This window comes from Xyrauchen texanus, chromosome 50, assembly GCF_025860055.1.
Source record: "Xyrauchen texanus isolate HMW12.3.18 chromosome 50, RBS_HiC_50CHRs, whole genome shotgun sequence".
NCBI classification, from domain to species: Eukaryota; Metazoa; Chordata; class Actinopteri; order Cypriniformes; family Catostomidae; genus Xyrauchen; species Xyrauchen texanus.
In genome coordinates, this window is record NC_068325.1 from 3,865,297 (window position 1) to 3,889,428 (window position 24,132).

Below are 24,132 nucleotides of genomic sequence, written 5' to 3' on the forward strand. Positions count from 1 at the left end.
GTGGCTGCAGACTGGTCAGAGAGTCCATGATGACCCCTGTCCACCAATAAAATTGCCTACAACAGGCACACGAGCGACGGAACTGAACTTTGGAGCAGTGAAAGAAGGTTGCCTGGTCCGATGAATCCCATTTTCTTTTACATCACGTGGATGGTTGTGTATGTGTGCAGTGTTAACCTGGTGAAGTGATGCACCTGGATGCACTTTTTGAAGATGAAAAGCCGGTGAAGTGAGTGTGATGCTGTGGGCAATGTTCTTCTTGGAATCTGCCTGGGTCCGGCCATTCATGTGGACATCAATTTGACATGTGCAACCTACCTAAACATCATTGCCGACCAGGTACACCCCTTCATGGCAATGGTATTCTCTGACAGCAGTGGCCTCTTTCAGCAGGATAATGCTCCTGCCACACTGCACACATTGTTCAGGAATGGTTTGAGGAACACAATGAAGAGTTAAAGCTGTTGCCCTGGCCTCCAAATTTCCCTGATCTCAGTCCGATTGAGCATCTGTGGGATGTGCTGAACCAACAAATCTGATCTATGGTGGCTCCATCTCATAACTGACAGGACTTGAATGATCTTCTGCTAATGTATTAGTGTCAGATACCACAGGACACCTTCAGGGGTCTTGTAGAATCCATGCCTCAGCGGGTTGGCCCTGTTTTGGCGGCACACAGAAGGAGCAAGGGCATATTAGGCAGGTGGTCATAATGTTTAGGTGTATATCCCAATTTCTGAAGTTTTCATCAGTTTCTTAGGCTTTAGCCCTTTAAAGGGTTAAAAACACCCTCAGAGCTTAAAGGGTTAATGTGCAATGCAGTGTAACAACTAGTTTTCCTAGACCTGTTTGATTCCTTGTTTTAGTAACTGCAAATTAATTTTGTTAATGAGTAGTTGACACTAAATACTTGGGAAGTTGACATGCCCTGTGGTGTGATATGCCATATATACTATACTGTATATACTTCATAAAATGCATTTTTCACACCGCAGGACTATTTAAATTGATGGGAAAATGTTATAAAAATATTAACTTTCCCTTTTGCATTGATACACATTTTAACCAAAATGTTTTGTTAATGACAAAAAAAATCTAATGAACATCAACTACCCATGTGATTGAATTGTAGTCATGTGGTAATTTGAGATGATTATACACTTAACTCAAAGCCTATCAGTGATACCCACAGCTAACATGTGAAGTTCAACATACATTGCATCCGGAAAGTATTCACAGCGCTTCACTTTTTCCACATTTTGTTATGTTACAGCCTTATTCCAAAATGGATTAAATTAATTATTTTCCTCAAAATTCTACAAACAATACCCCATAATGACAATGTGAAAGAAGTTTGTTTGAAATCTTTGCAAATTTATTACAAATAAAAAACGAAAAAAAATCACATGTTCTTAAGTATTCACAGCCTTTGCCATGACACTCGAAATTGAGCTCAGATGCATCCTGTTTCCACTGATCATCCTTGAGATGTTTCTACAACTTGATTTGAGTCCACCTGTGGTAAATTCAGTAGATTGGACATGATTTGGAAAGGCACACACCTGTCTATATAAGGTCCCACAGTTAACAGTGCATGTCAGAGCACAAATCAAGCCATGAAGTCCAAGGAATTGTCTGTAGACCTCTGAGACAGGATTGTATTGAGGCACAGATCTGGGGAAGGGTACAGAAAAATGTCTGCAGCATTGAAGGTCCCAATGAGCACAGTGGCCTCCATCATCCATAAATGGAAGAAGAATGGAACCCCACCAGGAGTCTTCCTTGACCTGGCCACCCGGCCAAACTGAGCGATCAGGGAGAAGGGCCTTAGTCTGACAGAGCTCCAGCGTTTCTCTGTGGAGAGAGGAGAACCTTCCAGAAAAACAGTCATCTCTGCAGCACTCCACCAATCAGGCCTGTATGGTAAAGTGGCCAGACGGAAGCCACTCCTCAGTAAAAGGCACATGACAGCCCGCCTGGAGTTTGCCAAAAGGCCCCTGAAGGACTCTCAGACCATGAGAAACTAAATTCTCTTGCCTGAATGACAAGCATGATGTCTGGAGGAAACCAGGCACCGCTCATCACCTGGCCAATATCATCCCTACAGTGAAGCATGGTGGTGGCAGCATTATGCTCTGGGGATGTTTTTCAGCGGCAGGAACTGGGAGACTAGTCAGGATCGAGGAAAACCTGCTCCAGAGCTCTGGACCTCCGAGTGGGGTGAAGGTTCATCTTCCAACAGGACAACAACCCTAAGCACACAGCCAAGATAACAAAGGAGTGGCTACGGGACAACTCTCTGAATGTCCTTGGGTGGCCCAGCCAGAGCCCAGACTTGAACCTGATTGAACATCTCTGGAGAGATCTGAAAATGGCTGTGCACCGACGCTCCCCATCCAACCTGATGTAGCTTGAGAGATCCTGCAAAGAAGAATGGGAGAAACTGCCCAAAAATAGGTTTGCCAAGCTTGTAGCATCATACACAAAAAGACTTGAGGCTGTAATTGGTGCCAAAGGTGCTTCAACAAAGTACTGAGCAAAGGCTGTGAATACTTATGTACATGTGTGTGGCAGGGCGGAGAGCGGGGACGGGTCGTGATCATACACACCCTTATCAGGCTAATCAAGCCTCCGAGAGGGATAAAGGCCGACTGTGGAGGATTGTGCGGGAGAGAGAGATAGTTTACGGACATGTCCGTCATGTGTGTTTGTGTCTTTTATTTCAGTTTATAATTAAAATATAATTTATATTGTCAAGCCGGTTCACAGCACCTCCTTGCCCGTCTAAATCCCTTTACAATGTGATTTATAAAAAAATTTAAAAAATCATATTTAATACATTTGCAAAGATTTCAAACAAACTTCTTTGACGTTGTCATTATGGGGTATTATTTGTAGAATTTTTAGGAAAATAATGAATTTAATCAATTTTGGAATAAGGCTGTAACATAAAAAAATGTGGAATAAGTGAAGCGCTGTGAATACTTTCCGGATGCACTGTAAGTTGTCGTCAATGGAGTAAAGAAGTCAATAGTTCTGCCCTTAATGCAAACAGTGTGTTAACATGCAAGCAGGAACTCCGAGCTCAGGATCTCCTCATTATTTCTACTGAGGCGTACTGGATCAGTGATGGAAACAATTGTGGATGTCTTTATCATTGTTTTGACATTGACGTTTTCCTGTGCAGTAAAGCCTGTGAAATGCTTGGAAATGTTATGAAAGGACAGTATGACATAGATTGGGCAAAATTTAAGACTTTAGCCAAGGTTTATTAAAGCTGAAGTGTAAACTCGTATGAGGCTATGTGATATGAAAATTTAATTGTCAATCAATTGAACATTTTAATTTAATTAATTACATAATATTCTGATTTAAGAAATGAATCAAAGGCCCCCAAATTAAGATCAAAATAATTATAAATGTATAATAAATATAATGATAATAATATTATAAATACATTTATATACTATATATTTACACAAACAGATCAGCCACCACATTAAAACCACCTGCTTAATATTGTGTAGGTTGTAGGTCCCCCCAAAACAGTGCCAACCTGCATCTCATAGTAGCATTCTGAGATGCTGTACTTCTCACCACAATTGTACAGAGTGGTTATCTGAGAAAACGTGTTTTCTTTACACAAGCCATCAAACAAAGCTGTCAGAGTATTACTTTTATTTTGACCAGTTGTCATTTTCGGCAAATAAATGCTCTAAATGACAATATTTTTATTTGGGAGAAGTACTTTATAGAATAAAACAAATATGTTAATTTTATTCAAACACATATCTATAAATATTAAATCCAGAGAAACTGATAATTTTGCAGTGGTCTCTTAATTTTTTCCAGAGTTGTGTGTGTGTGTATATATATATATATATATATATATATATATACACGCTGATGAGTCAAAACATTATGACCACTTGCCTTATATGCTGTTGGTCCTCCGTGTGCTACCAAAACAGTGCAGATCCGCCAAGGCATGGACTCTGCAAGACCCCTGAAGTTGTCCTGTGGTATCTGGCACCAAGACAATTGCAGCAGATACTTCAAGTCCTGTAAGTTGTGAGGTGGAGCCACCATGGATCAGACTTGAACTCTTCATTATTGTCCTAAAACCACATGTCAAACTTATGTCCTCACGAATGGCCGGACACATGGTTTCCCACGGCAAGTTGTCTTCCCACAGTGCATCCATGTGCCATCACTTCCCCAGGAAAACGGTGCACACATATACGGCTGTTCTTGTCATGTAAAAGAAAACAAGACCATGCAGCTTTCTTCCATTTCTCCAAGGTCCAGATCAGATGCTCAATTGCCCATTTTAGGCACTTTTGACGGTGGACAGGGATCATCATTGGCACTCTCACCAATCTGCAGCTCTGCAGCCCCATATGCAGCAGGCTGCGATGGACTGTGTCTTGACACATTCCTCCCGTATCCATAATTTTATTTCTTTGTGACTTGTGCCACAGTAGACCTTCTGTTGGTTCGAACCAGACAGTATAGCCTCCGTGGAGGTCTGCACAGGCCTTAAAATGAAACCCGACCCATTCACGAGACCGTTGCCCGACCCTACCGTCAGATTTTAAGCTCGAGTCTCACCCAAAATCAATTACAATCAATTTTAAGGGGATGGAAGTCGGTTGGAGCACCCTCTTATTCGGAGTGGTGTGTGGAAATGGGGAGGGTGACTGCTTTTGTGGAAGTGGTAAGTAGAAGGCTGGGGTTTTGGGAGGTATTTGTTAAAAAAGGGGGCAATTATTTAGTTTTTGGGGGTACTCTCGGGTAGGGGATGTGGAGAGTGTAGTATAGTTTAATTATGTATGTTTATTATATTTTCTTTTTAGTTTTTTGGGGTTTGTTGTATGTGTGTGTGGGCATGTTTATTTGATTTACGAGGACCATTATCTAGGTTATAAACTGGTAATTACAAGGGTATTATGCTATAAATGTGGTTTATGAGGACATTTCTAGTGTCCCCATTATTTAAATAGCTTAAAAAACATATTCAGTTATGTTTTATTGAAATTTTTTTGTGAGGGTTAGGTTTAGGGGTTGTGTTAGGTTAAGGGGATATAAGCTATAGTTTGTACAGTATAAAAATCATTATGTCTATGGAATGTGTGTGTTTTATTATGTGTGACCACAAGGGTGTTCGTTGGGGGTCAGGGTGGGTTGGTGAATGGGGAGGGAATATTAGTGGGTTTTGAATGTGACAAGTTGATTCGTTGTATATGTGTTGGGTTTTTCATTGTGGTGTATATTTGAATCAATAAAAATGTTAATTACAAAAAAATAACTATGTGTAAGAACTCCACGTTCGGAGATGGAAGGGAGGAGACGGATAGCAGTGATGCAGTCAAGAAAGGCTCTTTATTTTTCTGCCTCGACACTCTGCGTGCACTCTTCTCAGAGCTTTTCTCAGTTCAGTCAGATCAGTGTCACACAAACTTTGTGAGTATAAACTTCTCTGAGACTTCAGCTTCACAATAAACATTTAATAAGGCACACCAGTCAATGGTCACTCGTGCCGTTCTCTCACTCTTTCTGGCGGTGGCGTGGCTGTTTATATGCCACTCTCCCCATGCTCGGTGGAATTAGAGTCAGGTGTTCGACATAATTTAGTTCAGGTATAAGTGCCCTTATCGCTTTCTCTCCGGACAGATGCTTGACCACGCCCCTCGCTGCCACATATCCCCACCGCCCGACTCAGGTCAGGGTGCCATCCGGCCTGCCTATCTCCCCACTCTCCCGCCGCAGTGATCTCAGGACTGCCCTCAGATGCTGCATGTGCCGTAAGCTTACGGCGTAAGCTGTATGTGGTCTGAGGATTCGGTCCATGAGACGCTGAAATGTAGCCAGGACGCCAAACAAACCGAATGGATGTGTCACAAATTGGTGCAATTCAAATGGCATGGAGAGGGCTGTTTTTTCGTGGGAAATTGGTTCTGCCAATAAGGGGATCTGCCAATAACCCTTTGTCAAATCCAATGTCGAATAAAATCGAGCAGTACCTAATCGATCGAGCAACTCATCAACATGGGGCATCGCGTATGCGTCAAAATTAGACACCACTTTGAATTTTCTATAATCCACACAGAACCGTACAGACCCGTCGCTCTTAGGAACTAGAACAACCGGACTGGACCAATCACTGTGGGATTCCTCTATTACCCCAATATCAAGCATCGCATCCAATTCTTCCCGAACTATTTTCTTTTTGTGCTCGGGCAAGCGATAGGGACAGCTACGTACGATACGGCTCTGATGTAGGGCCAACTGGGAGGACTCCATGGAGCGTACTTCCAGATCCTTCCAGTTTTGGCACCAGTGTAAGATCTCCACGTTCAGAGATGGAGAGCAATGATGCAGTCATATAAGGCTCTTTATTTCTCTGCCTTCATCCCTCTGCGTGCACTCTTCTCAGAGCTTTTCTCAGTTCAATCAGATTAGTGTCACACAAACTTCGTCAACATAAACTTCTCTTGAGAATTCAGCTTCACAGTATGTATAAACTTCAATATAAACTCTTCAGCTTCACAATAAACACATCAGTCACTGGTCACTCATGCCGTTCTCTCTCTCTCTTTCTGGTGGTGGCGTGGCTGTTTATATGCCGCTCTCCCCATGCTCACAGGTTTTAAACATAATTTAGCTCAGGTGTAAGCGCCCTTACCGCTTTCTCTCTCTCCGGACAGATGCTTGACCACGCCCCCTTCTGCCACACAATGGTTTTACAAGCAGTTTACTTCATTTTAACAAAATGTTTTGCTCGTGTTTCATGATCAAAGCCAAAATATTTTTTTGTATCATAGATTTGTAAATGTGTGTATGTTTGTATATGCAGAGCTGGAGGAGACTGCATCTACCCACTCAGCAGACAGAGAAGTGAAGATAGCCCTACCCACTCGCGTTTCAGTTCCCGACCACCTACCCGCACTGGCAGCCGTCCCAGCACTGCTGAATACATGCACCAAACATTGGGTACTTGCAGCATTGTCAAATCTTTACATGTCTTCTCTTGCAAGCCTTAAACTATGGAAGTCCAGGAATAGTTGTCACACTACTTTTACTCCAGTGAATATTCCTCAGAGTACTTGTAATACCTTAAAATCTTCCACTGTTATTAACCGGGAAAAGGATAATGTTCACTGAGCTGACATTGATCTTTTGTGACAACTTTCCCCAGAACCGTTCTCACACTATGTGGGGAACCAGCCATTTAAAAAGTCTATTATAGACAATTTAATGCGTTTTCAGAGAAAATAAAACTATATATTTTTTTTTTGGAAGGAGAAAACAAAGATACAGCAAAAATGGAAAAGATTATATACATAATTATCACACCATTGTTTTCATTACCAGATAGTTTAATTTCTAAATTATAAAGTTACAAGATGATAACTTTTCATGAACTGACTTTTATGAAAAACTCTGGGGGAACTGACGGAATGCAAAGCTCGGTGTGATGTAACACAAAACTTATTACAAGGTAACGCAAACCATATTGCGAGGGAACGAAAAGTTATTTCGAGGTTTTGCAAAACGTATTGTGAGGGAATGCAGAACTATTGCATAGGAACTTAAAATGTATTATGAGGGAACACAAAACTTATGTAAAGAAATCCAAAACTATTGTGAGGTAATGATAAACGATTGCGAGAGTACAAAATCAATGCAATGAATGCAACACAGTTGCAAGGGCATGCAAAATGTATTGTGAGGTAATGCAAAACATGTTGAGGTGGAACACAAAACTATTGCGAGGGAACACCAAACTTATGTGAGGGAATGCAAAACTTATGTGAGAAAGGCTCTTTATTGGTGGAGTGGTCTAAGCACATAACTGGTAATCTGGTAATCAGAAGGATGCTGGTTCGAGCCCCACAGCCACCACCTTTGTGTCCTTGAGCAAGGTACTTAACTCCAGGTTGCTCCAGGGGGATTGTCCCTGTACTAAGGGCTCTGTAAGTCACTTTGGATAAAAGCATCTGCCAAATGCATAAATGTAAATGTAATGTAAAATGTAAACTCAACTTATTGTGAAAGAACGCAAAAGGTATTGCGAGGGAATGCAAAACTATTTCAAGGAAATGCACAACTATTGCGAGGGAACAAAAAACGTATGTGAGGGGAATGCAAAACCATTGTTAGGCAATGGCAAACTATTGCGAGGACATACAAAAAAACATTGCTAGGAAATGCAAAACGATTGAAAGAAAACGGAAACCTTATTGTGAGGGAATGCAAAACGTATTGCGAGGGAATGCAGAACAATTGCAAAGAATCTAAAAATGTATTATGAGGGAACACAAAACGTATGTAAAGAAACGTAAAAATATTGTGAGGAAATGCTAAACTATTGCGAGAACAAAACCATTGCAAGGGAACGCAAAACTATTGTGAGGGAACACAGCACTATTGCAAGGGAATGCAAAACTACTACGAGGGAATGCAAAACATGTGAGTGAATGCAAAATGTATTTGATGAAAGGCAAGCCATTGCAAGGGAACACAAAACAGATTGTGAGGGAACGCAAAACGGATTGTGAGGGAACGCAAAACGGATTATGAGGTAACGCAAAACGGATTATGAGGGAGCACAAAACGGATTATGAGGGAACACAAAACGGATTATGAGGGAACGCAAAACGGATTGTGAGGGAACGCAAACGGATTATGAGGTAACGCAAAACGGATTATGAGGGAACGCAAAACAGATTATGAGGGAGCACAAAACGGATTATGAGGGAACGCAAAACGTTTTGCTAGGAAATGCAAAGCTATTAAAAGAAAACGGAAACCTTATTGCGAGGGAATGCAAACCTTGATGTGAGGGAACACAAAACGTATTGCAAGAGAATATAGAACTATTGTGAAGGAACACAATGTATTATGAAGGAACGCAAAACTTATTGTGAGGAGTGGAAACCTTGTTTTGCAGGGGAATGCATACCTTGTTGTGATGGAAAACAAAACTTATTGCAAGGTAACGCAAACCTTATAGCAACACAAAACTATTGCGAGGGAACAAAGTTTTACGAGGGAATGCAAAACTTATTGTGAGGAAACGCAAAACGTATTGAGAGGGAATGCAGAACTACTGCGAAGGAATGTAAAACGTATTATGAGGGAACACAAAACTATTTTGAGGAAATGCTAAACTATTGCGAGAGAACAACTTATATGAGGAAAGGCAAACTATTGCGAGGGAACACAACTTATTGTGAAAGTACGCAATTGCGAGGGAAGGCAAATTATTTGAGGGCATGCAAATTCATTGTGAGGCAATGCCAAACAATTGTGAGGACATGCCAAAAATATTGCGAGGTAATGTAGAACTTATTGCGAGATAACACAAACCTTATTGCGAGGGAACACTAAATGTTTTATGAAGGAACGCAAAACTATTGTGAACTATTTTGAGGAAATGCTAAACTATCGCAAGAGAACAAATCCATTGCGAGGGGATGCAAAACTATTGCGTGGAAATGCAAAATTAAGGAAACTTAAAACTTTTGTCAGGGAATGCAAACCTTATTGCTAGAAGTCCTCTAAGGGGCTTTGTACATACAAAACCACTGCTAGAGAAAACATTATTTGTGTAAGTAGACTTCAGACTCTAAAGTGAGATCTTGTGACAACTCAAAGACTCCTCTGTATCTACATTCCATTTTGCCTAATTTACCTTTTCATTTACCTCAAAAGTGGATTAAATAAACATTTTGTAATGTCATTTCATCCTTTTATTGTCCTGTTTGGCTGTTTTATAACTCTTCAGGAGAATGACATCACAGTTCCATTTGTAATAAATCTTCAGTGTTTCTGTGAAATTATTTAATTTCCGTTGGCTTTAGGATGTGCTGAGCCTTCATCGATGCCTCTCTTCCGTCTCTAATGCATGGATGAAATCACTTTGATGTGGTTTCAGTGCCTGCAGGCGAGGGTTAGTCTGTAAACACTACCATCTAAGCACAATATTATAAAGTCTTCTGCCCTTTCTATACTCTCACAGAAACCAGAAGACTGATATGTATTGCTTTAAGTGCAAATTATTTACAGGAATAGGATACAAAAAGAGGCTAAAAAAAAATAAAGCTAAGAGGGTAATTAACCTTGAAAAAATGGTAACAAAAATATAATATGAACCATCTTATTTTATATAAGGTTTGCACTCATTTTTGGCACAGCTTCATCATTTGTTTCTCACTGGCAGTGGCTTTTTTGTTACCAGCTTTTCTACTGAATTTCCGCATGATCGGCAACTATGTGGCACCACTCTCTTAGACTACTTCTCATCTCCTTGTTAAAATGAATTGTTCACAATTTCCTCAGTGTGGAGTGTGTATGTTAATGATGTCAGTCATGTGCGAGGTGCATATGTGACATCTGTTGTTCTTTCTCCGTTTAGCCACAGATTCGGATTGCTGGCGTTCCTCAGTGGAGTCAGGGCTTGCGGGGTCCCTGGAGAGACACTTCCCTCCGCCAGGCCAGGACGACACCAACGGCCACTTGTACAGGTTGTTTGTTTCCCATTAAAATAGTGGTGCTGTAAGCTCTATAGACATCATTCTGGTACAAACACCTTGTAAAATGCAAACTTTTAGATGCAAATGAGTCTGCTAGTCACACCAACTCTAAAGAAAGGCAAGTTGTAAATGTAAATTGGTGCAATCTCTTTTGTTCTCTTCTCTCTTTAATGTGATGTGCTCTATCAATTTGAGTCGGAAGTTGCAATGGGCCATTTTTGGAAAAACTTCAAATTTATTACGAACTTGGCTGTTTTGAGTTTTCTATTGTTTTAATAAAGTATCAGCTTTCAGATTATGTCTACACCACTTATAAATGTTGTTTTTTTATGCTCTTTAATGTGGTGTCAAATTGCTGTAGCCGCTGTCAATATCGTGACTCTTGCAGACCCTAAATACATATACATATCCAAAACACTGATCTGTGTGTTTTGGAAAAAGTATTTGTGCTCCATAGACCTTTCTCTGACATAAACATCTTGTGAAATGCAAACTTTTGGATTCAAATGAATCCATTTGTCATTGTGAATAACTCGAAATCAGCAAAAATCTAATTGTAAATGTAAATTATCTTGTGTCATCTCATTTTCTTCCCATAGCGGGCAGACCATGGGCTTTACAAGCCGGTCAAAGATTCCTCGCACCCCTGACAGTGACGCAGGCAGCACTGGCAGGTCCCGTCTCCCCCTGCTCACCCCCCAGTTCTCCAACAGTGAGCCACAGCAGAGCATAAGCAGGCCTGGTTCGGGCGGGGGCTCGAGCGGGCGGCCCAGCCAACAGAGTGAGTATCAACATTCCCATCAAAACTGACACCTAGACCACATCCCTTAAACAATCATTGTGTATGTATCTTATCTCTGGGATCAGACACTAATCCCACCCATGTTTAAAGATCGTCCCCTTATTGTCAATGTGATGGGTCTGTGAGATTTTCTTACTGTGTGATGTATGCATACAGTATATGTCTTCTGTACATACGCCCTTGTTACATACGTTTACTTGCAATTGCACCATATGTTGTGTGTGTCATCAGTGTAAGCCATTACTAGTATTCTAAAGCAATCAGGCCGTGGTGATTACGGTGATTTTTTTTTTGGTTGATTTTTTTATCATGGTAATAGTGTTGTTAGGGGCAATGCAAAACCACCTTAAAGAATATTCAGGGTTCAGGAGGCCTGAATAGTCATTTTACAACAGCTTCAAACGTGACTCAAGTTGGAACTATTCATTTTATATATATATATATATATATATATATATATATATATATATATACATACATACATATACACTATATAAGGGCTGTGAATCGAATTAACTAATTAATCATACAGTTTTCTGTGATTAATCATGGTACATCATAAATGTATTTACTTTACAATGTGTCTCAAAGAAGAAGAAACTGGTTTGTCATCATTTATTTTAATTATTTTAATATGTACATTTTTACTGGTATAAATCTACATACTCTACAAGTATAAATTTACATGCCATAAAACCAATGGACAAAATCTTTTGGTGTTTTAAAGGGGACATTTTTAAGGTTCACATGAACAGATTCAGTTAATATCAAGCTTTTTTGGCAAGACAAGCTTAAATGTACATAAATGTACATTTTATTAGGAACACTATGTTCCTAATAATATGCCCAAGTGATCTTCTGCTGTTGTAGCCCATCCGCCTCAAGTTTCGACGTGTTGTGCATTCTGAGATGCTATTCTGCTCACTACAATTGTACAGAGTGGTTATCTGAGTTACCATAGCCTGTCTGTCAGCTCAAACCAGTCTGGCCATTCTCCGTTGACCTCTCATCAACAAGCCTTTTCCGTCTGCAGAACTGCCGCTCAATTAATGTTTTTTTGGGGGGGGGTTTTCTTCTTTTTCGCACCATTCTCTTTACACTGTTGACTGTTGTGTGTGAAAATGCCAGGAGATCAGCATTTACAGAAATACTCAAACCAGCCTGTCTGACACCAACAATCATGCCACAGTCCAAACTGAAGCTCCTGACCTGTATCTGAATTACTTTGTGCACTCTACTGCCAGTTACATTTTTTTAACATACTCTTCCATGTTTTTGTGTGTCTCTAGTACTTCCTGTAAGTGGTAGCATTAGTGAAGTATTTTTCTCATGCCCATGTGCTGTAGTGCCACTCTGTCTGATGGCCAAAACCTTGATTTTATTGTTGTTACGCATTGTTTGTGACTCATTCTGTTTTTTATGCAGGTTTCTCCACATACTTTACCCCATATAAATCCCATTTGAACAAAGAAAACAGAAGGATTAATGGAAATGTTGCACTTTAAGGTGGCTGGCGTTCCCAGAGTGTTTGATTTCAGAGGGAAAGGCTTAAGTTACAGAAGCTGGTGGCAGTTTTAGCTAACCTTGTTTGCACGTGGAATTTTTGGTAATACAAAAGAAATATCAAAGGTAAAGGGGGACAAAGAGAGGAAATGGAGACACAAGAGATTATTATAAATGCAAATACAGAGGTGTTGTTTGACTTGGGATGTCTGTTTATTTACTCTTTCATTTGTTTGAGTGTTCTAGTTTTTATTGGAACAGCTGTCAAGCAGTACGAACGTATCGGTTACCTAACGTAACCTCGGTTCTCTCTAGATGAGAGAACGAGTATTGCGTAAGCTAGCTTACGCTACGGGAAAGATTCATCTTTTCTGAGATATTGAAGCCAAAAAATTATCCTTAATTTTGTATCCATTGTCAACGCAGTGCGGCAGCTGCAGACCTTGAGCGGGCTAGCTAGCGAGCTCATTGGTTGCTCTGCGGCAACTGCTGCAGCCTATAGACGAGCTTGGGCGAACTCGCATCCAATGAGAGGCGTCCGCGCGCTCACTGCATCAAAGCCCGCCAAAAAGGGCGTAACTAGAGTGCATATAAGCGTAGTTCGTAGGCTGGAACCCTGGTTTTCATTGACTGAAGCGAAAAGTCGCTCGTGGCGCGAGCACGGCCGGCTACGCAATACTCGTTCCCTCATCTAGAGAGAACCGAGGTTACGTTAGGTAACCGATACGTTCTCTTATGAGAGGTTCTCTCGTATTGCGTAAGCTAGCTTACGCTACGGGAACCCATTGTCAACGCCGTGCGCGCCAAGCATCCACTGTATGAGCCCCAGGGAATTAAGGGGGAACCCGGGGGAGCCCTTATGAGTGGGGAAATAAGATTTGGCCGGCAAGAATGCGGGTCAGTGTTTGTGTAATATATAAGCACATAGTGGGAAGGGAACGACAGAGCGGCGGTGCCGGTCTGTGTGGAATGTGTCCCATCAGTGCAGCTCACCAGGGGAGCTGTAGCGTATTAAACCGCTAGTAGTTTTGCCTGCAGAGCGGGCACTTCCATATTGTAAAATCTGACAAATGTGGAGGGGGAAGTCCATCCCGCTGCCACACATATGTCGTGAATGGGAATCCCGCTGGACCATGCCCACGGGGATGCCATGCCTCTAGTGGAGTGAGACCTAATGCCCAACGGGCATGGCAGGTGTTTTGACGCGTATGCAGCAGCAATAGCGTCCACTATCCATCTAGATAGTGTCTGTTTCGAGGCGGTGAGACCTTTGGTGCGCCCTCCGAACGAAACGAAAAGCTGCTCAGAGCGTCTGAAAGCGGCGGAGCGCGCGGTATACAATCTCAGTGCTCTGACTGGGCAAAGGAGATTGGCGTCGCGTTCGCTATCGGATGCTGGTAGTGCCGATAGGGAAATGACCTGTGCTCTGAAAGGAGTACCGATCACCTTGGGAACATAGCCGTGTCTAGGTTTTAAAATGACCTTGGAGTCACTTGGTCCAAACTCAAGACACGCAGCGCTGACAGACAGCGCGTGAAGGTCTCCCACACGTTTGACTGATGACAGGGCAGTCAGAAAAACGGTTTTGAGTGAAAGGTATTTCAAATCCACGGATTGAAGTGGTTCGAAAGGGGGGGGCTTTCATAGTTTCGAGAACTATAGAAAGATCCCAGATAGGAACCGATGGGGGGCGCGGGGGGGTTCATCCTTCTAGCTCCCCTAAGGAAGCGGATGACCAGCTCGTTTTTTCCCCATGACTGGCCGTGCAGGGGTTCAGCGAACGCCGCAACGGCTGCCACATACACTTTGAGCGTGGATGGGGATCTGCCCTTATCCAGCAGCTCTTGTAGAAATACGAGCAGCGACGACACCCCACATGTCCGCGGGTCCAGGTCTCTGTCGGTGCACCATTTTGAGAACACAGACCATTTTGACGCATAGAGTCTTCTTGTGGAAGGGGCTCTAGCATGTATAATGGTATTTATTACTCCTGGCAGAGCGACGGGTAGTCGTTGATCACCCACGCATGCAGCGCCCAGCGCTCTGGGTGGGGATGCCAGATTGTGCCGCGAGCTTGAGAGAGGAGATCTGCTCTCACTGGGATGGGCCATGGCGCTGTTAGTGACAGCTGCGTAAGCTCCGGGAACCATGTCTGATTCTCCCAGCGCGGGGCTATGAGGAGCACCGAGTGACGCGTTTCCCTGATCCTCTGCATTACCTGTGGCAATAGCGAGACGGGGGGGAAGGCGTAAAGCGGGCGCCTGGGCCAGCGCGTCCTCGCTTTCCGAGAAAAATATCGGGCAGTGAGAGTTCTCTTCTGACGCAAAGAGGTCTATCTCTGCTCTGCCGAATAGGTGCCATACTGGACTGTTTGAGCGTGCAGGGACCATTCCCCTGGGGGAATATTGTCTCTGGACAGTCTGTCCGGGCCGTCGTTCAGGTGGCCTGGCACGTGCGTCGCCCTCAGCGAGCGCAGGTGGCACTGGGACCAACTCAGTATGCGTTCCGTCAGATGGAAAAGGTTCCTGGATCTGACACCGCCCTGACGGTTTAGGTAGGATACCACAGATCTGTTGTCCGAACGGACCAGGACGTGGTGACCCTGAATGACCGGAAGAAAGCGCACGAGCGCGTACTCGACCGCTATCATTTCCAGACAATTTATGTGAAGGAGCTTTTCCTGAACTGACCATAGGCCGAAAACCGGAGAGCCCTCGCAGACCGCGCCCCAACCCGTGTTGGACGCGTCTGTCGAGATGACTTTTCGGCGAGATACAGCTCCCATTGTCACTCCTCGGTGATACCACTCGGCCACTGTCCAAGGCTGCAGAGCTGAAATACAGGTCTGAGTCACCTTGATGGGCTGGCGGCCTGTGGCTCAAGCCCGGCGAGACGCGCTGGTGCTTAGCCATTGCTGTAGCGGGCGCATGTGCAGTAAACCCAGCTGAAGTACTGCTGCGGCTGAGGCCATGTAACCTAGCACTCTCTGGAATTTCTTCAGAGGCGTGAGGCTGTTCATCTGAAAGGATGCGGCTAGTCGCTGAACACGGCGCGCGCGCTGTGTAGATAAGCGAGCCGTCATTGCCACGGAGTCTAGTTCTATCCCAAGGAAGGAAATTGTCTGACTGGGCTGTAGTGAGCTCTTGGTCCAATTGACTGCAAGACCCAAACTGTTCAGATGGCTGAGGAGAACTGCTCTGTGAGACAGAAGCTCCATATGTGACTGAGCCATAATCAGCCAGTCATCCAAATAGTTCAGAATTCACAAACCCTGACTCCGCAGGGGTGCGAGCGCCGCATCCATGCACTTCGTGAAAGTACGGGGCGCTAAGGACAGGCCGAACGGAAGGACGGTGTATTGATAAACCTGGCCGTCGAAGGCGAATCTCAAGAATGGCCTGTGACGGGGATTTATCTGAATCTGAAAGTATGCATCTTTCAGATCGAGAGAAATAAACCAGTCCCCCTGGCGCACATGCGCGAGGAGTTTCCTGATTGTAAGCATTTTGAACGGTCTTTTTGCAAGCACCTTGTTCAAAACCCTGAGATCTAATATGGGTCTGAGGCCGCCGTCTTTCTTGGGAACAAGAAAATAACGGCTGTAAAGCCCCGACTCGCTCAGAGAGGGTGGCACTTTCTCTATGGCCCTTTTGCACAGAAGGCTTGCTATTTCTGAACGAAGCATGCACGCTGCTTCCGTGTTCACAGTGGTTTCGAGCCGCGCTCTGAAGCGAGGAGGGCAGCGATCGAACTGTAGCAAATAGCCCTGTTGTATTGTGCTTAACACCCACTTGGATATCCCTGGAATAGCTTCCCACGCTTTGAAGCGTAACGCTAGAGGGTGAATGGCCAATTCGCTCTGATTGCCGCACACAGAGCGCTGAACAAAATGTGTGAGCGCGTTTAGTGTGTTTATGCATGATTGCTTAAACAGCATGAACAGGCTGTTTTGTGAGTGACTTCCCGATTGGAATGAATGGGGAAAGAGTCACATCTGTTACGTGATGCGCAAGCATAGTCATGGGCACGGGACTTACACACAGAGGAATGTTTGCTGGCCGTGTAACAGAGCGGGCAAAGAATGGGCGCGCGCACGTATTCGTGGGCGCATTTATTGACTCTAGCGCTCGAGCGGTTCGTAACCGCTTTATGTGAGCGTGCTCTGGTGGGGACCTGAGACATGCAGTGCTTGTGTGCAGAAGTGAACACTGGATTGTGGGCACGTTTTCTACACATAGGGCTGGTCGTGTGACAGAGCGGCCAGAGAATGGGCGCGCGCACGCATTTGTGGGCGCCTTCATTGACTCTGACGCTCGAGCGGTTCGTAACCGCTTTATGAGAGCGTGCTCTGATAGGGGCACGGGATGTGTTATGCTTGTGTGTAGGGGCGAACACAGGGTTGTGGGCACATTTTCTACACATAAGACATGTTTGCTCTTTACAAGATTTATTTGGGTCGCCGTGAAAACGGCGTTTGAGTGCAGGCAAGCGGGCAGTGTCACCGGCTTGTTGGCTGCTAAATTCACCACTGCAGTAGCCTGAGAGAAGGGGACTGACAGGGGGCGAAGCTTTGACGGTGGTCCGGCCGCGGCGGGACTGAGCCGTCGTTTGTTCAACAAAGCTAGGAGGACTTCGGTTGTTCAGGTTTCAGCGCAATCTTAGGCCGAGGCCCGCGGGGGGGGCGGTGGTCTACGGCGGCTGTCTGAGCACAATCTGAGGCGGCCGCCCTGTCGGCGCTGGGAAGTCTGGCTTTGTTGAGCTGGGCGCTGTGAAGATGCTCGTGCAGGAGGCTGGTTACGTGGGCGGGCTGCAGAGGAGCTAGCGCGGCGAGGCAGGAAGAGATTCATGGCTTGGGTGGCTTTCTGGACTTCCGAAAAACGGTCAACAATGCCACTTACCGCAGAACCGAAGAGACCGGACGGAGAGAGCGGCGCGTTGAGGAACGTGGAGCGCTCAGTTTCTCCCATGTCGGCTAGCGTTAGCCACAGGTGTCTCTCGGTTACAGTCAGCGAGGCCATGCACTTCCCTATAGCTTGGGCTGCAGCTTTGGTGGCGCGAAGGGCGAGGTCTGTCTCGCTCCTTAGATCTGTAACAGCCTCTGGGTGCCTGCCTCTCTCATCCCACTCCCGAAGAAGGTCCGCTTGGAGGATCTGCAAGACGGCCATGGAATGCAGAGCAGATGCGGCTTGGCCGGCGGCGGAATATGCGCGGCCAACACAGGTGGAAGTGGTTCTGCAGGCCTTAGACGGGAGCACTGGTTTAGACCGCCATCTCGCGGAGGGCGGGCAAAGGTGTGCTGCTACCGAATCCTCGACCGGGGGGGATGGAAGAGTAGCCCTTCTCGGCGGCGCCGTCCACTGAAGCGAGAGCGGTGGAGACGTGGGATCGAGTCCTGGCCGAGAGAGGCGCGTTCCACGATTTAGAGAGCTCGGCGTGGAGTTCCGGCAGGAAGGGAGCGGCCCGGGCCGCGGGCGCCGCGCGGTGACGGCTTTGAAGAAAACAGCCGTCAAGTCTGTTGGGAGCCTGCTCACGGGCGGTGACCACTCGAGCCCGAGGCGGTCGACGGCCTGTGTGAGGAGGCGTATCAGTTCCCCTTCGACTCCGGCGCGGGTCCTGCTGGATTCCTGGGCCATTGAGGAGGCTTGTGACCACTCCTCGCTGTCCGAAGCCATGATGGAACAGCAGCCTTTGTCCTCCGCCTCGCTCTTCGAGGTGGCAGCAGTGCGGCCGCTCGACGGCAACTGCGCGTCCCGGGGGGGCGGGGAGGGTGAACGCGATGCTCGAGGGAGGGGCTCCGGCGAGACAGTCGCTTCTATAACCGGTTCCGGCAGCCTTTGGGTGCGGCGCTTCTTCCGGCGCGGCGAAACAGAAGGCGGCGCGGCAGCTCCGGTTTTGCATACTTCGAGTCGAGCCCGCAGGGTCGACATCGGAAGCTCCTCGCAGAGGTCGCATCAGCCGTCAGCGAGGGCGAGCTCTGCATGCCCCAGTCCCAGGCAGAGAGCGCAGATGATGTGTCGGTCTCCGGCGCTGAGAGGAGCGCGGCATGAGCCGCAGGAAGTGCGAGGCATCTTTAAAAAGACGCTCGATACTCTTTTGTGAAGTTCGCTGAGGAACTTGGCTTGCTCTAAAAAAGGATACGTCGCCGGATGGCTGAAGGTGGCGAAGACGGCCGGCTTCTTCGAGCGCTGTCCACGCTTGCTAGATGCCCCTCGAACGGCGACGCAGCTTCCAGTTCAGAGATGCGAAGAGCTTCGCTGAAGAGATGAAAATCAGGGTTCCAGCCTACGAACTAAGCTTATATGCACTCTAGTCACGCCCTTTTTGGCGGGCTTTGATGCAGTGAGCGCGCGGACGCCTCTCATTGGATGCGAGTTCGCCCAAGCTCGTCTATAGGCTGCAGCAGTTGCCGCAGAGCAACCAATGAGCTCGCTAGCTAGCCCGCTCAAGGTCTGCAGCTGCCGCACTGCGTTGACAATGGATACAAAATTAAGGATAATGTTTTGGCTTCAATATCTCAGAAAAGATTAATCTTTCCCGTAGCGTAAGCTAGCTTACATAATACGAGAGAACCTCTCGTAAGAGAACTACAGCTGCAGAACAGCTGAGGGTCTTTATGATGTCAAAGCATGTCTTTAAGAGTATCAAAGGTGTCATTTGTTGCATTTTAGTTGTAGAACGTGTTTATATATGTTTAAGTCAAAGGTATTTGGGTTATTTTTTGTGTAAATAGTAGTGAAATGAATATTAGTTGTACATATTTTTCTATACAGTACCTCTATATTAGAAGTTCTGACATGCAACTTTTGTGGAAAAGCATAACTAGTCAGCAGCCAGTTAGCGAGCTAGGCTAACTACCGTTAGCGAGTTCACTAGCTATTGTTATCTAGAAGTCTGCCTTCAATTAACATGAAGGAATAAAACAGCATTGGTAAGGGTTAAATAGTGTTAGCACTAGCAATGGACATTAGTGCTAGTCAGGGCTGGACTGGTAATCTGGTATACCGGGCATTTTCCCGGTGGGCCGACGCACTTTGGGGCCGATCAGGGGCGGACTGGCCCTCGGGAGAACTGAGCAGGCCGGTGGGTCGGCCGCGAAACGGGCCGAATGGGCTGCAATAAGCTCAAATGAGCCACCGCGTTATGCAGAACGGACCACAAAACAGCACCACAAAACGCCGAAAAGGACAGTGAACACCTTTTGGGCTAGTTGCTATGTAAAATCCGGGGCCAATTACTCTTTCCATTCTAGCCCTGGTGCTAGCTAGTCAGTCTTGCCAGCTAATTGGTTTTTTGGTGTTAAGGCTGCATTTCTCCAATTACAATTTTGGGTCATTCAGTAATGTAACTAGTTACTTTTCAAATTAAGTAATTTGATTACAGTTACAGACATGAATAAATTACGTTATTTGGATGACAAATTTTATATAACAATATGAATTAAGTAGAATTCATTTTAAAATGCATTTCATTCCTGTGTTAGTACTTTTACGTGTGTTGTTGTGTCAGCTAATGAGCATGCCTAACAAACAACCGTGGCACAGAGGACACGTATCCAGGCGACAGCTGATGAGTGAGTGGCGTTACTATGGACGTAGTGGAGTGTAGTTCTTTATTCAAATCGAAAACGAAAGCGAAGCTTCTCAAGTTTTCATGCACTCACAAACAATCTCATCGAGCGCTGTGTCAGCGTGCTCCCTGGCTGGAGGAGAGAGTCATGCAAACCTGGGCCGGCGACAAATCCTCCTCAAATATCTGCACTCTACCCCATCCTCATGCACCTCCCTCGTGCGTCCCTCTGCAGCTGCCGGCTTCAGGCGTATATTGAAAATGGCACACTTAAAAACTGTGTGTATAATGTGTGACCAAAATAAATGATTCTATTCTTCTTTTCTATGATTCTAATACATTAAACGTTTATCTTGTCTCTTTTAACATTTTATATTTACTCCACTGTGAGGTCAGGCCATCTAACTTGCTTTTCTCAGAAATAAGATGAAATTAGACTCGTCTTTATTGTCCATATTGTATTTGGTGGTGACTCCTTCCTGTTGATGCATTAGTAGAAAGTCAATTATCCTCTATAATGCACACATGGTCCACATTATGTTTACTTCCTGTTGTAAGTGGGCCATCATTTTATCTTACTAATCTTACTAAAGTGCATCCACAATGCCTGTTTTGACCACAAGCTGATCAATTGAAATTGAAATATGAAATATGACCCTGATATTTCTTTGTGTTTTCTTTTTACCCTGGAGTCAAATATGCTTGCATTTTTTCTTTCAAGGTCTTGGTGTTACAGACATGACACATATTGTGTATCTTGTACTTGAATGGCTTTCTGAAATATGAGGAAGATTTAGCTCTTCATTGGCCAGTATTGGGATTCTATGGGAAATGTAATCATCGTTCACAGTATCTGAGTAATTTTATAATAGTGGAGAACTTTTATTGTAATATGTACACATACAATGGATTTCTTAGTCAATTTGTCCATCAGTCAATCAGCCAGTTGTCCTTTGTTTTTGAAGACTGTAATGTACACCTTTGTATGGAATCTTCAGTTGTTTGGCAATTTCAAGCATTGTGTAGCCTTCATTCCTCAAAACTGATGAGTTTCTAGAGAAAGCCATTTCCTTTTTGCCATTTTTGACCTAATATTGACCTTAAGACATGCCAGTCTATTACATACTGTGACAACTCAAATACAACACAGACAATGTTAAGCTTCATTTAATGAACCAAATAGCTTTCTAGTACCATATTATCAATTTAGCATGATTACTCAAGGATAAGGTGTTGGAGTGATGGCTGCTGGAAATGTGGCCTGTCTAGAACTGATCAAAAATAACTTTTTTTAAATAGTGATGGTGCTGTTTTTATCAGTAATGTCCTGACCATATTTTGTGATCAATTGAATGCCACTTTGGTGAATCCATCCATCCATCTTTAACCGCTTATCTGAAGTCGGGTCGCTGGGGCAGCTGCTCCAGCAGGGGGCCCCAAACTTCCCTATCCCGAGCCACATTAACCAGCTCTGACTGGGGACCCCGAGGCGTTCCCAGGCCAGTGTGGAGATGTAATTTCTCCACCTAATCCTGGGTCTTCCCCGAGGCCTCCTCCCAGCTGGACGTGCCTGAAACACCTCTCTAGGGAGGCGGCCAGGGGGCATCCTTACCAGATGCCCAAACCACCTCAACTGACTCCTTTCGACGCAAAGGAGCAGCGGCTCTACTCTGAGCTCCTCACGGATGACTGAGCTCCTCACCTCATCTCTAAGGGAGAAGCCCGCCACCCTTCTGAGGAAGCCCATTTCGGCCGCTTATACTCGCGACCTAGTTTTTTCGGTCATGACCCAGCCTTCATGACCATAGGTGAGGGTAGGAACAAAAATTGACCGGTAGATCGAGAGCTTTTCCTTTCGGCTCAGCTCTCTTTTCGTGACAATGGTGCGATAGAGCGAGTGCAATACCGCCCCCGATTCTCCGGCCAACCTCCCGCTCCATTGTCCCCTCACTCGTGAACAAGACCCCGAGGTACTTGAACTCCTTCACTTGGGGCAATACCTCCTTCCCTACCTGGAGTATGCACTCCATCGGTTTCCTGCTGAGTACAAGTACAAATTTCCTTCCGAAACAGCAAAATCTGTACATTATTCCAAACTTTTAATTTGTATTTTGCATATAGAAAATGAAGCCTGTTTTAGAGCCATTAACATTTTTTACATTTTCACATTTTCACAATTTACTCCTCATTTCTCATTACAGCAATGTGGAAATTTTTTTTATTTTTAACTGTAATACAGTGAAAAAAATATACATACTGAATTATGATAATGAGAATCATAATTCGAAATAATGGAAATGGTAAAACATTTTCTTGACTGGTATTGTGAAAATCATCCATATACAATATGCTGTACTATACTGTAGGTATAAACTTAATTCTTCTTTTTAACTTTGTTACGAATAAACTAGGTAATCTGTAAATAAAATAGGTTATTTAGCAAGTTAATATGTTCTCTACATGCTTGTTTTGATGTTCAATCATTTGATAGTCTTTTCACCTTCCAGGCAGTCAATCCAACAGGAAGTGAAAAGGGAACCTTTCATCAGAAGGGGTCTATCGCCAGAGGGGCATCCAACTTCCTGTAACAGCATCCAGCGTTCTTATCAGGATCAGGCCAACAGAGATGACAGTGAGGCTGGTGGAACAAGGCTCAGGATTGTGGCCCCCGAGGACTTTTCAACCCTGGCTGTAACACAACACGCTTTAGCAATAATCACAACAAGTACTTTCATTATGCCACAAGCCTCCAAACGCCTGGCGCTCTGCTCTTGCTTTGTTACTCTTAAATCTCCATCACCCTCACTCACAGGGAGCATACTTATTTCAAAACATAGACGAATGAAGCTTGTTTTAGTGAATGTAGATGTATAGTGCTTATGAACTGTATTTGCACATGTGATGGGTATTTTAGTGTTTTTTTCAGCTTTTGTGGTTTCCTGCTTATGGTTTTACCTTCATATAGGATTGTTTTAAATTGTATAACCATATTTAACCATAATTGTTTGGCATGAGGTGGTGTTCATTTGTAGTACTGTAGCTGTTGCTGTTTTAGTCTTATTTGTGTTTTGAAATGGATTCGTAGTTATGAATTGTGAATATTTTTGTACATTGCAATAAATTTTATATAAGAAAAGTACATTTTGGTGTCAGGATATTGCAGCCTAAAATGATATAATATGCATTTGATGAGAAATCACAAGAACAAGGTCATTATTTTTTAAATAGTAATATGTACACCTAAGGTATGTTGTGTGTAACTTTACTCTGCACTTCACTTTGCTCTAAAAGCCGATTTTGGATTCATTATATTTTGATCAGTGCCCTGCTGTGTGTCATGTCCTTCCGGCCTTAACATCTGCACATCTGAACGCACTCAACACCCAACTGAGCACAACAGTGTTGAAAACTCAAGTGAACTGCTGGATACATGTCTGTAATGCTGGTGTTGTATGTCCTTTTTCTCGCTTGTGTTGCCTAATTACACATATCTAGTCTCGAAAATCTCTTTCAAGTGCCAGTTTTACTGTTGGTAAATGATTTGTATTGAGCAACGTCAGTTTAATAATGAAAGAAAGCAAAAGACGTAGTGTCAGGGCTTTGTTCAAATCACTAACCATAAGTGTGAGCAGTTTTAAAAGTGAGGATTGTCTTGGAAAACACCATTAATTATCTAAACGCACATATGGAGTGAAATCAAGGCAAAAGTGCACCTTATTGTGT

At 44.4% G+C, this 24,132-nt stretch overlaps 1 protein-coding gene across 2 annotated transcripts in view; it reads left to right on the forward strand.

The window, feature by feature from the left end:
* Window positions 1-23,539, forward strand: part of LOC127641488 (lisH domain-containing protein ARMC9) — a 56,012-nt gene extending 32,473 nt beyond the window's left edge. For both annotated transcript variants that reach the window (XM_052124521.1, XM_052124522.1), the window contains 4 exons: window positions 6,857-6,993; window positions 10,421-10,529; window positions 11,138-11,319; window positions 22,917-23,539. In XM_052124521.1, the coding sequence (XP_051980481.1) occupies window positions 6,857-6,993; window positions 10,421-10,529; window positions 11,138-11,319; window positions 22,917-22,939 (451 nt within the window). In that variant the 3' untranslated portion in view covers window positions 22,940-23,539. The remainder of the gene's footprint in view (window positions 1-6,856; window positions 6,994-10,420; window positions 10,530-11,137; window positions 11,320-22,916) is intronic.
* Window positions 23,540-24,132: the final 593 nt, after the last annotated feature.